We start from the raw sequence: 14,339 nt of genomic DNA on the forward strand, positions 1-14,339 counted from the left end.
TCTCCCTGTTCCTTGGTAAGATGGATGCTAAGAGATAGTCCTGATGTGCAAAGAAATCATCACTTCTCACTTACGTACTTCACAAAAAGGCAATCTTATTCTTTGCCTGAGCATTGTTTGCACCATTGGACACTATATTAAGATGCTAATGTTTTCTATACCTTTTTGCCTTTCATTCTCAGGTTGTCTTTGTAGATGACGTCAATATGCCTGCTCGAGAGGTGTATGGGGCCCAGCCTCCCATCGAGTTACTTAGACAGTGGTTAGATCACTGGAATTGGTATGACCTAAAAGACTGTTCTATGATTAAACTAGTGGACATTCAAATTATGTGTGCTATGGGACCTCCAGGTATGTTTTCTGAGTTTGTGATCACTCTGGCTATATATAAAGAGCAGGAGAAGGAGAAATCCTGTCAGACAACCTGAGTTACAGTGTTTTGTGTATGTATTTTCTATGTCTCTTTGTTTGTTGTGACCTAACAGAGTGACCACAATGATCAACACTGCACAGTGGGTTGCCTTCTTTGTGGTCTGTGCTGTGTGCTATGTTTAGTCACTCAATTGTGTCCGACTGTGCAATCCACTGGATTGTAGCCTGCCAGGCTCCTGTGTCCATCGAGTTATTCAGAGAAGAATACTAAAGTGGGTTGTCTTTTCTTTCTCCAGGGGATCTTCCTGACCCAGGGATCGAACTCATGTCTCCTGCATTGCAGGCAGATTCTTTACCTGCTAAGCCATCAGAGAATCCATTTGGGGTGATTCTCCCCAAATCATACTGCTCTCCCAAATCCTTTTTCTTCCATATTCTCTTCCATGTTTGCTCCCCATTTCCTCTTCCTGCATTCTAAGGTCTCAGATCCCCTGAGAACCCAGATTCCCCTGCAGAAGCTCATTTTCCTGTTTCATTCCTTAAAGTTTCAGCTGTATGAAACATCCCTGCTTTCCCCTATCCCAGTCACTTCCCATTTTAGTAAGTCTCTGAATTTAGACAGACTGATGAAGGAGCTTAAGTAGGAAATGATGAAAAGAATGAATTCTTAGATATTCTTTATACTTTTCAAGGGAAGTTTATGAACTCAGAGATCTCTATGTAGGAAAAAGATTTCTTTTATTCTAGAATATCAGAAATAGCTTGATTTAACTAACCAGCCATCTTTAGCTGTTCTTTTCCTGAACTCAAGTTGTTGTTCTATATTTTTAATAAATGCCTTTTTTTCAATGTGCCATGTCTTAGGGAATTTCTCCACTATTTGCTTCTGAACCCTTGACCTTTATCTGACCTGTATTGCAGACAGTTTGCTCTGAGTCAGTAATTGCTCTCAGCACCCTCTTGGGGCCACTTTGAATGCTATTCCCCCTTCTTTTTTTTCTAATTCTATTACTCCTGGGTCCCAGACTTCAGTTCTGCTTTGCCTTTTCCCATCCCCCAGCAGTCATTTGTAGTAAGTGTCTACTTTCCCTGCCTCTTCCGGGACTGGACAGGGAAGCAGACTGAATCCATGAGATATCTTTTCCTCTTGGACCTCATTTTCTAAGAAAAGACCACCATTTCTGACTGTTACCTGGGAGGAAAGGTTGAAGACACAGCTGGGTATATGATCTTACACCTTTCTTTCTGTAGCCCTTTCTCCATCTCCTTAAGCTTGCCCAGGTAAATCAGTGTTTATTCAGTTCAGTTCAGTTCAGTTGCTCAGTCGTGTCCGACTCTCTGCGACCCCATGAATCACAGCACGCCAGGCCTCCCTGTCTATCACCAACTCCCGGAATTCACTCAAACTCATGTCCACAGAGTCGATGATGCCATCCAGCCATCTCATTCTCTGTCGTCCCCTTCTCCTCCCGCCCCCAACCTTTCCTAGCATCAGAGTCTTTTCCAGGGAGTCAACTCGTTGCATAAGGTGGCCAAAGTATTGGAGTTTCAGCTTTAGCATCAGTCCTTCCAATGAACACCCAGGACTGATCTCCTTTAGAATGGACTGGTTGGATCTCCTTGAAGTCCAAGGGACTCTCAAGAGTCTTCTCCAGCACCACAGTTCAAAAGCATCAATTCTTCGGCAATCAGCTTTCTTCACAGTCCAACTCTCACATCCATACATGACCACGGGAAAAACCATTGCCTTGACTAGACGGACCTTGGTTGGCAAAGTAATGTCTCTGCTTTTTAATATATTATCTAGGTTGGTCATAACTTTCCTTCCAAGGAGTAAGCGTCTTTTAATTTCATGGCTGCAATCAGCATCTGCAGTGATTTTGGAGCCTCAAAAAATAAAGTCTGACACTGTTTCCACTGTAGTCTACAGTGATAGATCAAAACAGTTAGGTATTGCTATGTATTTAGAAGCTCATAATAAACACTGACACTGAAACAGTGGAAACAGTGTCAGTGTTTATTATGAGCTTCTAAATACATAGCAATACCTAACTGTTTTGATCTATCACTGTCAGTCAGTCAGTCAGTCAGTTCAGTCGCTCAGTCGTGTCCGACTCTCCGCGACCCCATGAATCACAGCATGCCAGGCCTCCCTGTCCATCACCAACTCCCGGAGTGCACTCAAACTCATGTCCACAGAGTCGGTGATGCCATCCAGCCATCTCATTCTCGGTCGTCCCCTTCTCCTCCCGCCCCCAACCTTTCCCAGCATCAGAGTCTTTTCCAGTGAGTCTATCACTGTAGACCACTAGTTATATGCTTTCACATGTTGTTTATGTTTTTAGAATCAGCACAGTATAATGCAGTGATAAAAGCAAAGTACAGACTTACTTGATATAAAACAAACATAAAACCTGAACCTATAGGTTTTTAAGCAAATATATATTAAAGATATTATGCATTTTTAAAACCACTCTTTACTGGATATTTCATGGTAGAATCCCTTTAAAGAGACAGTGCATTTTATTGATACATGTAAGGATGATAGTATAAACCAATTTTATAAAATGGTGTTAAATTCTAAATCTGATTTTAAAATTTCATATTCGAAATCATAATCATTATTTTGTGAAAATGAGATATTCCTCCAATTTTTAAAATCAAGAGCAGCCAGTGAAATGGCCATGTGAACCACAAAGACTAGTCTTAGAGAAATTTATTTCAAGATGTGAGGGAAGAATATATGTCAAGGTCATGCTGAATTTCAGCCATGTGAAAAGAACCTTAAAGCGTGGTCAATCAGAACCATCAGGATTATATTAACATTGCGTACAATATTATATTAAAATTAGTTCAATTCAGTTCAGTCGCTCAGTCGTGTCTGACTCTTTGCGACCCCATGAATCACAGCACGCCAGGTCTCCCTGTCCATCACCAACTCCCGGAGTTCACTCAAACGCATGTCCATCGAGTCGCTGATGCCATCCAGCCATCTCATTCTCTGTCGTCCCCTTCTCCTCCTGCCCCCAATCCCTCCCAACATCAGAGTCTTTTCCAGTGAGTCAAGTCTTCCCATGAGGTGGCCAAAGAATTGGAGTTTCAGCTTTAGCATCAGTCCTTCCAATGAACACCCAGGACTGATCTCCTTTAGAATGAACTGGTTGGATCTCCTTGAAGTCCAAGGGCCTCTCGAGAGTCTTCTCCAACACCACAGTTCAAAAGCATCAATTCTTTGACGATCAGCTTTCTTCACAGTCCAACTCTCACATCCATACATGACCACGGGAAAAACCATTGCCTTGACTAGACGGACCTTGGTTGGCAAAGTAATGTCTCTGCTTTTTAATATATTATCTAGGTTGGTCATAGCTTTCCTTCCAAGGAGTAAGCGTCTTTTAATTTCATGGCTGCAATCAGCATCTGCAGTGATTTTGGAGCCCAAAAAAATAAAGTCAGACACTGTTTCCACTGTTTTTCCATCTATTTCCCATGAAGTGATGGGACCAGATGCCATGATCTTAGTTTTCTGAATGTTGAGCTTCAAGCCAACTTTTTCACTCTCCTCTTTCACTTTCATCTAGAGGCTATTTAGTTCCTCTTCACTTTCTGCCATATACTGGTGTCATCTGCATATCTGAGGTTACTGATATTTCTCCTGGCAATCTTGATTCCAGCTTGTGCTTCTTCCAGCCCCCAGCATTCCTCATGATGTACTCTGCATATATTATATAGTATTGTCCTAATATTGTATTATAATGAGAATGTTTGACAGTTTACTGCTTTGGGCTGTGTATGAATCATGAAGGTGGACACTGGGTCTTTCTGTCTGGTTGGATTTCCTTTGGTAAATAGACCTGACCAAGATTGTATCTGATTGAACTTATACAGATCATTTTCAACTAGAAAAAAACACTTTGAGGTTGAGGAAAAAACTGTTTTAAGGTCAAGGTTATCCAAATAATTGATTACTTCTCTCTGTTTGCCATAAATTTGCCCATCTTTCATGCTGTTTTATGCTATAAAGTGTCGAGAAAATGCTATATACGAGTAGCATTGTTAAGGATTGTCCTTTTTGATATTTAGGTGGTGGTCGAAATCCAGTAACTCCTCGATACATGCGGCATTTCAATATTATAACAATCAATGAGTTTAGTGATAAATCTATGTTTACAATATTTTCTAGAATCTTAACCTGGCATTTAAAAACCTGGTAAGTAATTGAAACTGTATTTGTTTTTTCATTAGTGGGTATAAAATCTTTGGGAAACGTGTCAGTATAAGTAGTGCTTCTCAAACTTCTACAAAAGCACCTCTAGACAAGGAAGAAGGTAACAGGCAGCAGTTGCTTCCCTCTTTTGCTCCCATCTCCAGGAATGGGAACAGAACACAAAAAACCTGCACGATCTTTCTCTTTTTCCTTTATTTATCTGAAGTCTTAGATTTTAACCTAAAAATTCATACACATTTTACATCCCGTTGTATAATATGTCCATGTTGGAACGATCAATATTTTGAATTTTTGCCATGTAGTTCAGTTAATGCTGGAAACATTTCCAGGTTTATCCTGTGACTTTGACACCCTCTAGTAAAACTCTTGAGTTCCCCAGGGGTGTCCATGTCCAGGTTTGAGTGTAGCCTTGGAGGCTGTGCCCTGAGAAAATGTTGCTCCCTAGATCTGGACACTCAGCACTTCTCCACAAGATTCTTGGAGGTAGGGAGCCAAGTGGCCCTGAGCAGTACAAGTCTTGGCTCCCTGATGTGGACATCATTCTCAGGAAATTGTCATTCCTTGTCTTATGCAATGGTGATGGAGGGGAAAGCTGACTGCTCATCAAGCCAGAAGTGAAATGAAGCCAATTTTTTCAAATGGATATTCTCTCCCCAGGTTCTTTCTACCGTAATCATTCCTTTGCCCTTTAAAAGAAATCCTGGTTCACCATTTCACTTTGTTTTAACTCTCTTTTTTCTTTTTCCCATTTCCTTACATTTTTTCTGATTTTTTTTTCTCCCTTCCCTTTCTCTGAAAATACCCATTTCACCAGTGTTCTTCAAGGATCCTATCTATATGCGGCTAAGAATGCCAGGTAGTGAAAGCGATTAGCAAGCATCATCTAGTGGATCCTGGGTTTGAGTTACATTAATATGGGTTCCTAGGCTGGCTCTTCTGCCTATTTATTTAAGCAGTTTTAAGCTCATTAAACTGGTCCCGCTTACTCATGGAGTTCCTTTGAACATAAAATAATGAATGGAAAGTAGCTTTAAAAGAAGTAAAAATTATATTATTATTATAATAAGAAATGGTAATTTTATAAACTAAATCAATTGATTTAATATAAGAAAAAATCATGTTAGTTGTACTAAATATCACTTGTATCATAATTCTATGTTTGCTAACATTTTCTTTCTTTTCACTTAAAAATTTTTTAAGTTATAAATTTCCAGATGACTTTCTAGATTTGACAACACAAATTGTAAATGGTACAATGACTCTGTATAAAGAAGCAATGAAGAATCTCTTGCCTACTCCAGCTAAATCTCACTACCTGTTCAACCTCCGAGATTTCTCCCGTGTCATTCAGGGTGTATGTTTGTCAAGACCAGAAACAGCAGAGACCAAAGAAGTGATTAAACGTCTTTGGGTTCATGAGGTAAATCTCTGTGCTACTAAAACATGATTATGCAAGAAACAAAGATTTTACCATGCCAAAAACTGGGTAAAGAAATATCCAGCAATTGTTGAAATGCATTCCACTGTTTGGCATTATGAAGGTCAATGGTCAAGATAATTTTTAAAAATACTTCACATTAACATATTCTATGACACTTAAGATGCTTTATGTCTGATTTTCAGGACTGTCTATTGATTTATAGACAAAGGAGCTATCATTTTAAGTCTCCTTTAAGTGACTTTAATCCTTTCAGTTTGACTTCAAATAATTTTGAGATGGAAATACTTTTTTTTTTGTTAGTTCATGAGTGTTAGCAGACTTATTCATAATAGCCAAAAAGTGGAAGCAATTCAAATATACATTGGCTGATGAACAGACAAACGAATGTGGGCTCTGTGTGTGTGTGTGTGTGTGTGTGTGTGTGTGTGTGTGTATTCATGACACAATGGAGCCCTTTTCAGCCCTAAAAAGAAATACTGATGTATGTTACAACATGAATAAACCTAGAAAATATTACACTAAGTGAAAGAAGCAAGACACAAAAGGCCACATACAATATTTTTCCATTTATATGATATGTCCAGAGTAAGCAAATGTTACAACATGAATGAACCTAGGAAACATTACACTAAGTGAAAGAAGTGAGACACAAAAGGCCAAATACAATATAGTATTTTTCCATTTCTATGAAATGTCTGGAATAAGCAAATGCATAGTGATAGAAAGTAGATTAATGGTTGCCAGAGGCTGTGGGGACATGGAGTAGGAATAGTAAGGAGTGACTGCTAATGGGTATAGGGTTTCTTTGGGGGGGTGTTGAAAAAGATCTAGAATTAGATGGTGGTAATGATTGCACAACATTGTGAATATTCTAAAAGCTGTTGAATTATATGCTCTAAAAGTGAATTTTATGATATGTAAATTATACATAATTAAAAGAATTTGTAATCAAGACTTTAAGATAAATAAGTTCAAAGCACAAATACAGGATAAATTCTTCCCTGCAAAGGTTTAGATTTGTAATGGAAACTTTTAAAAACATAAGGGATGGCAACAGAATAAAAGTTCCCTGTGGGGGAGGGAGGAGGGCAGCTATCCATAGAAGTGAGAGTGAGAGAGTCTGCTAAGGTATTGAGAATGTTCTATATCTTGATCTTGGTGGCAGTTATGTGGGTGTATAAATGTGTGAATATTCCTGGAGGTATACACTGAAGATTTTTGTACCTTATGGTACAGAAATTTTAAAAAAGGAAAAGAATCTTCCCAGTCATCATCCTCAAAATTTTTAAGTCATGAGGTACAGAATGGGGCCCTAGATGCAGGTGTGTTGACAGTCTTTGAGAGACACTGTTTTGGGTTCTTGCTTAATTGCAGTTAGATAATATTATACTTGATTCATGCTTAAACACTGATGCCCAATATGTGTGGTTGGCTTATTTTAGTTTCCTTTCCTCATTAAAAGAAAGAGGGCTTCAGTGTCTCAATCTGTGGAAGTAACTATTGTCATATTTTGGGAAACCCAGTTGTCCAGGAGAGAAATAGCTTTTGGACTATTTGGTCAGAGTAAGTGGGAAGCTTCAATCATTTCATTTATGTAGCCACTGGTGTTATGAAAAGGGATGACACTAGCATGTCAACTTGACAGCAGTGAAAATACTAAAATCATTATTCTTAAACATAATTAGGCTGATTCCAAGGCAGTTTGTAATAATTACTTCTCAGTTCTGTAGTGTTTTCATACCTGTTGTCATTTCATTTTTGCCGTGCATCTATGAGATTTGTAAGGCAAGTATTACCACTTCTATTTTATAAGATGAAGAAGCTGATGCAGACGGGATTAACATTAGAAATTTTGCTGACAGAAATATGTGTTGCTTGTATCATATGAGTATTAGTCTGCTAGTGTTGTCATAATAAAAATACCACAGACTGAGTATCTTAAACAACAGAATTTTATTTTCTCATACCTCTGGAGGCCAAAAGTACAAAATGAAGGTGCTGTCTATGTGGATTTCTGGTGAAGGCTCTCTTCTGGCTCACAGAGGGTTTTTCCTTCTCACAGTGTCCTCACAAGGTCTTTCTTCTGTGTTCCTGCCATGAGAGAATGAGGGCTCTGGTGTCCCTTCCTTTTCCTACAAGAACACCAATCCTGTAGGATTAGGGCCCCACCCACATGACCTTTTTAAACTGGTGGCTCAGAGGTTAAAGCGTCTGCCTCCAATGCGGGAGACCCGGGTTCGATCCCTGGGTCGGGAAGATCCCCTGGAGAAGGAAACGGTAACCCACTCCAGTATTCTTGCCTGGAGAATCCCATGGACAGAGAAGCTTGGTAGGCTCAGTCCATGGGGTCGCAAAGAGTCGGACACGACTGAGCGACGGAAGGGAACGGAACGGAACCTTCTTAATGGACCTCTCTCCAAATACAGTCACATTAAGGGATAAGGTTTCAATGTACAGTTGTGGGCACAGGGGAAACAATTCTGTCCAAAACAGACTGTAAAGTGAAAGTAAAAGTCGCTCAGTTGTGTCTTACTATTTGCAACCCTATGGACTGTATAGTCCGTGGAATTCTCCAGGCCAGAATACTGGAGTGGGTAGCCTTTCCCTTCTCCAGGGGATCTTCCCAACCCAGGGATCGAACCCAGGTCTCCCATATTGCAGGGGGATTCTTTACCAGCTGAGCCCCAAGGGAAGCCCAAGAATACTGGAGTGGGTAGCCTGTCCCTTTTCCAGGGGATCTTCCTGACCCAGGAATTGAACCCAGGTCTCCTGCATTGCAGATGGATTCTTTACTGACTGAGCTATAGAGATATTCATACCACTTTGAGGAAATATTAATAGTTATGTAGCAAACTTGATTAACTATTTTTGCAGTCTCTCAACATATGCATGTAAGTGGAGATCTATTTTAGTACATTGCATCTGCAGTTACTTACAACAAAAATAATTAACATGTCCAAAACAAAGTTCCCTCCATCTAAGACATTCTTACGTTTTCTCTAAAATATGCTTTTATAAAGATAGTAATATCTATAGATTTGCCAATAAATTCAAAATATTACCTGGCCGGGAAAAGGAAACAGTCACTGCAAGGGAGTTGCAAAACTCTGGACACTGGGACCCAGTTTTGTTACCTATATCTGTATGACCAGCAAAGGCAGTCACATCCCTTCTCTAGTCTTTTTACCCCTTCTCTAGTCCTTAGTGCACTTAACACCTCTATAGTCTACTGCAGTCTCCCTAATTTACCTTCATTTATTGGTAACAATGTAACTATGTTTTATTCCAAATATATTATCAAATTTAATATTTAAAATAAATATTATGCCATTCCTTGTTTCAGTTCAGTTCAGTTCAGTCGCTCAGTCATGTCTGACTCTTTGCGACCCCATGAATCACAGCACGCCAGTGTTTTTAATAAAACTCATGGAAATTTATTGAGAGTACTTTTTATATTACTTCAGATTAGCACAGAAATAGCACTTTAGGAAAATAGAGTCTTAAAGCTGCTTTTTAATTATTTTACAGGTCCTCCGAGTATATTATGATCGCCTTCTGGATAATGCAGACAGAAGTTGGCTTATCAGCTACATTCAAGAAATCTTAATAACATATATGGAAGAAAATTTTCATGAGCTTTTTCAAAGTTTGGATTTTAATAATGATGGAATAGTGGAAGAAGATGATTTACGCAGCTTAATGTTCTGTGATTTCCATGATCCCAAGAGAGAGGATACTAACTACAGAGAAATTGCAGATGTGGATGCTCTCCGGGTGATAGCAGAAGCTCACCTAGAAGAATACAACAATATGAGCAAAAAAACAATGAACCTTGTCTTGTTCCGATTTGCCATCGAGCACATCAGCAGAATTTCCAGGATCCTGAAACAGCCTCGCAGCCATGCTCTTCTGGTTGGTGTTGGAGGGAGTGGAAGGCAGTCTGTCACCAGATTAGCTGCCCACATGGCTGATTCTTCAGTTTTCCAGGTTGAAATTGCCAAGGGCTATGGTAACTCTGAGTGGCATGAAGATTTAAAAGTGATCTTAAGAAAATGTGCTGAAGGGGAGATGCAGGGTGTTTTCCTGTTTACAGATACTCAGATTAAAAAGGAGTCATTTCTAGAAGATGTCAACAATCTGCTAAATGCTGGGGAGGTTCCAAATCTCTTTGCATTGGATGAGAAACAGGAGATATGTGATAAGATGCGTCAGTTAGATCGCCAACGGGATAAAACCAAACAAACAGACGGAAGCCCCATAGCTCTTTTCAACATGTTTATTGACCGCTGCCGCAACCAATTGCATGTTGTCCTTGCCATGAGTCCCATTGGAGATGCATTTCGGATTCGTCTTAGAAAGTTCCCTGCTCTAGTAAACTGCTGTACCATTGACTGGTTTCAGGTATTGTCATGTAAATTTTAGATAGACTTCTAGAAAATATTGATTCTCCATCATCAGCATGACTTATTTTAGAGTCCACCCCCACCCACCCCCAATTTTGGCTCAGCAGAATTTTCTGATCAATAATAATATATTTTATGAAATTAAAATTCAAAAATCACTATAACAGAAAAACCTTTTATTACTAGTATATTCAGTCATTGACATCAACTTATTGTAGAAAGTTTTAGGATAAAGTTGTATGTCTGTCAGGTTCAAAGTTGTATGTCTGTCAGGTTCCTGACAGGGAAGAGAGAATACCTGGGAAGGTCTCACTGAGGAAAGTTGAATGATGGAACTGTTCATGAAGGTGTAGGCAGGATTAAAGGAATTTGAGAGGGATGGTGGGGCAGGAAATGGTAGAGCGTAGCAAGAAGATGTTACTACAGCTGGATTGAAAGGGGCATAGGGAGGAAAACGTGTTACCGGAGCTTGAAGCTGTGGAAGTAGGAAAGTCTGACGGGATCAGGAACCCCAAACCTAGAGTTCAGTTTCTGCTAGAAAGCAAGAGGGATAGAAATGCCTCTACCTGTCTCTTCTCCCACCCTCTAGTCTCTTTCCATTAGAAAACCTGGCAGAAAGTCAAAAGGAAGAAACTCCCAGTGACCACTTTTTCTAATAAATTTCAGTGTCAGAAGTACAGAACATACAAGGGCACAGGGTAGGAAGTTTGTGAGCTGTGGCAGAGATCCTGTGAGTGAGATCTAACACATGGGAATTTTTGACCTTGGGGAATTTACATAGCCCCTTTGTCCCTCCAAATTCTGCTAAGATTTCATGAAAAAACATACTTATTGAACCCTTGCTTTGTAGCAGATTTTATTCTAAAGCTGGAGATGAGTCAGAAAATGAAATAGACTAGGCTTCTGCTTTTCTTGAGTTTACTTACATACTTGCAAATTAGTGAAAAATAATTCCATCATACAGGGTAGCATAAATGGAGTAAAAGGTTTTCTGAATCAGTGACCTTTAGGAGGAAATATAAAGGACAAAAAGTGCCAGTACTGAGAGGATCTGGTCAGAGACAATAAATTAGTGAAGACAAGGAGCTTCACAGGAAGAATGAATAGGGTGGAAAAAACTCAGGGTGACAAGGGCATAGTACCTGAGGGGAAAATCATAGAGTTGGGTTGGAAAGGTGAAAAGGACCAGATCAAGTAGAGATTTACAGATTAGCTTTGGATTTTGTTTTGAATATGTTGGGAAGTCTTCAAACAATTGTAAATTGAGAGTATGAAATTAGCTATTAATAATCTGCATTTGGTGAGATCACTCTGACAACTCCATAGAGCGCATAAGCAAGGTGGACAGATAGGACACTGTTGAAATATTCCAGGAAAATGATAACAGAGTTGAACTGCGATGGTGATTACAGGTGTAGAAGCAACAGAGTTGGAAGCTATTTCAGGGATGGTGCCCATAGAACTGGATTTCGAGATGGATAGAGAATTGAGGTGTTTGCTAAGTTGGGAAGATATCAACCATTTGGGGGGAGATATGGACCATGATTCAGACTTGTTGAGTTTGAGGCGATTATGGAAGAAATCAAGGAGGCAGTTATTGATCTAATTCTGGAGTTTAGGGTAAAGGATAGTAACATTTGCCTCAGAAATTTGCAGAGAATTGAATGAGATAATAATAGTAGAACGTGTAAAAAGATACACATTCTATAAATTTGGTTCCTTTTTACATCCTTGCTCCTGCAATACTCATGTACAATTTCTCTAACTCTTGAACAAACCAGAAAGAGTTAACAACATGACATGCATTAGCTACTGGCTCCCTGTCCTAAGCAGTCAAGTACTTGGGGGGAAGTTTCTCCTGAGCTTCTGTCCCACCCCATTCCTTAGGCTTTCCCCTGCATTTCCGCCATCTGTGAAGGACCTCAGTAGTAACAGACTCCTGTCAGTAACTTCGATCTTATGCTAAAGCATTTATCTTACATTCAGTCCTGGCCTGAAGATGCACTACAGGCAGTTGCCTCCCGCTTCCTGGAAGACATTGAAATGTCAGAGGAAATACGAGATGGCTGTATTGAGATGTGTAAAAGCTTCCACACTTCTACTATAGATTTATCGACATCCTTCTATGTTGAACTTCAAAGATACAATTATGTGACACCTACCTCTTATCTTGAATTAATCTCTACCTTCAAACTGTTGTTGGAAAAGAAAAGGAGGTAAAAATGAAATTTCTTATTCCTAAGTAAGCTATGGTGGTTTTAAAACATTTGTGTGGACAAAAATGACATAGCAAAGATGAAGATTTTTATTTCATATATGTGTATACTGTGAGTTTTGTTGAATCGTTTAATGATTTACTCCACAAACATTTTTAGGGTAGGGAGCAGAGCTTATTCTTTTGTGCACATGATTGCCTAGCATGTCATAAATGTATAATCATATTTAAGGAATGAAGATGTGCCACTCAGACCTGCGGTAAGGCCCCAGGGTACTTTGACAGTGCTATTGGGTAGACATCACTAGTGAGTAATTTTTCTTCAATAAGTAATTAGATAATAAATAAACCTTCTCTTTAGGTATTGAATAGCTGGAACCTAGAGACAGCCACTCAATAGACATAGCTAGCTTTCCTTCTTTAAGTAAACTCTTGAGAACATCAATACAAACATCAGTAAACTTATATACTATAGAATGTGTCAATGTGAGCTTTTTTGATGTTGTTGAGGTTAACTTATACATGCAGAAAAGTTGATTCAATAGTTTCTTTGATTCTAAAAATTAATACTCACTCTCCTTGGGTCAGGAAGATTCCCTGGAGGAAGAAATGGCAACCCAATCTTGTATTCTTGCCTAGAAAATTCCATGGACAGAGGAGCCTGGTGGGCTACAGTCCATGGGGTCACAGAGTCAGACATCACTGAGCACATGACACACTTTCCACAGAGACACACTTATATATTATAAAACATAAAAAAACCCACACATATATATTATAAGATGTAAAAATAAATTACCTATAAAGTTAGATGTTTATAAATTTTACTAATCACCTTTAAGGAGGTCTTTTACTAATGAAATTTATTTAAGAAATTTATACATTACATTTATAAATTTTAATATTTTTATTTCCCTGATTTAACAAACTAAACTTTCCCAGGTACTTAATTTATATAAAATCTGGTAAGTTAAATTTACACATATCGCAAGCCTTAAGTTTTTTTGTGTTTGACTGTTACCTATAGACTTGATGGGATTTTTTTTTTTTACTTAAAAATACAAATTAACTCTGTTGCTCAATTATGCAATTTATCAGGGATTCCCTGGTGGCTAAAACAGTAAAATATCTCCCTGCAGTGCAGGAGACTCATTAGGAAAGTCTCCTGGAGAAAGGAATGGCTATTCACTCGAGTATTCTTGCCTGGAGAATTCCATAGACAGAGGAGCCTGGAGGGCTACAGTCCATGGGGTTGCAAAGAGTTGAATACAACTGAGCAACACACACACATACATATTGGGATACAAGGCTGATCTGTTAATCTAACAGACCACATTCCTTTAAATTTTAAATATACTTGAAACACCAAATGTACAGAGTCCTTGACAAAAAAGAAAAAGTTAATTTTTGCATATTAACTATAAATCTTTCTAAATTTTCCTATGGCTATCTCATTATCTCAGGCATTTTGAAGTACTTTTTCTTGTATTATCTAAGATACTATCTAGACTGGTGGGAAACTTCTCAGCCATATTTACAGTGACTTTGGTAATGCTTTCTACAGCAGAGGTGTCATAGCTTCCTATTCTTCATGGTCCACACCCTGTATTGAATCATACCAATAGCATTTTTTCCATCTGCTAGTGAAATCTGCAAGTCCCACCCAAGGCTACTACATAA

General features: G+C 38.9%; 1 protein-coding gene across 1 annotated transcript in view; it reads left to right on the plus strand.

Annotated features, from left to right (window-relative positions):
- DNAH7 (dynein axonemal heavy chain 7) overlaps positions 1–14,339 on the plus strand; it is a 301,053-nt gene that overhangs the window by 165,385 nt on the left and 121,329 nt on the right. The window contains exons 38-42 of the mRNA XM_055397140.2: positions 183–351; positions 4,456–4,582; positions 5,801–6,020; positions 9,570–10,442; positions 12,431–12,660. Of these exons, the coding sequence (XP_055253115.2) occupies positions 183–351; positions 4,456–4,582; positions 5,801–6,020; positions 9,570–10,442; positions 12,431–12,660 (1,619 nt within the window). The remainder of the gene's footprint in view (positions 1–182; positions 352–4,455; positions 4,583–5,800; positions 6,021–9,569; positions 10,443–12,430; positions 12,661–14,339) is intronic.

This window comes from Moschus berezovskii, chromosome 2, assembly GCF_049115385.1.
Source record: "Moschus berezovskii isolate FMDL1 chromosome 2, NW_MosBer_1.0, whole genome shotgun sequence".
NCBI lineage: Eukaryota > Metazoa > Chordata > Mammalia > Artiodactyla > Moschidae > Moschus > Moschus berezovskii.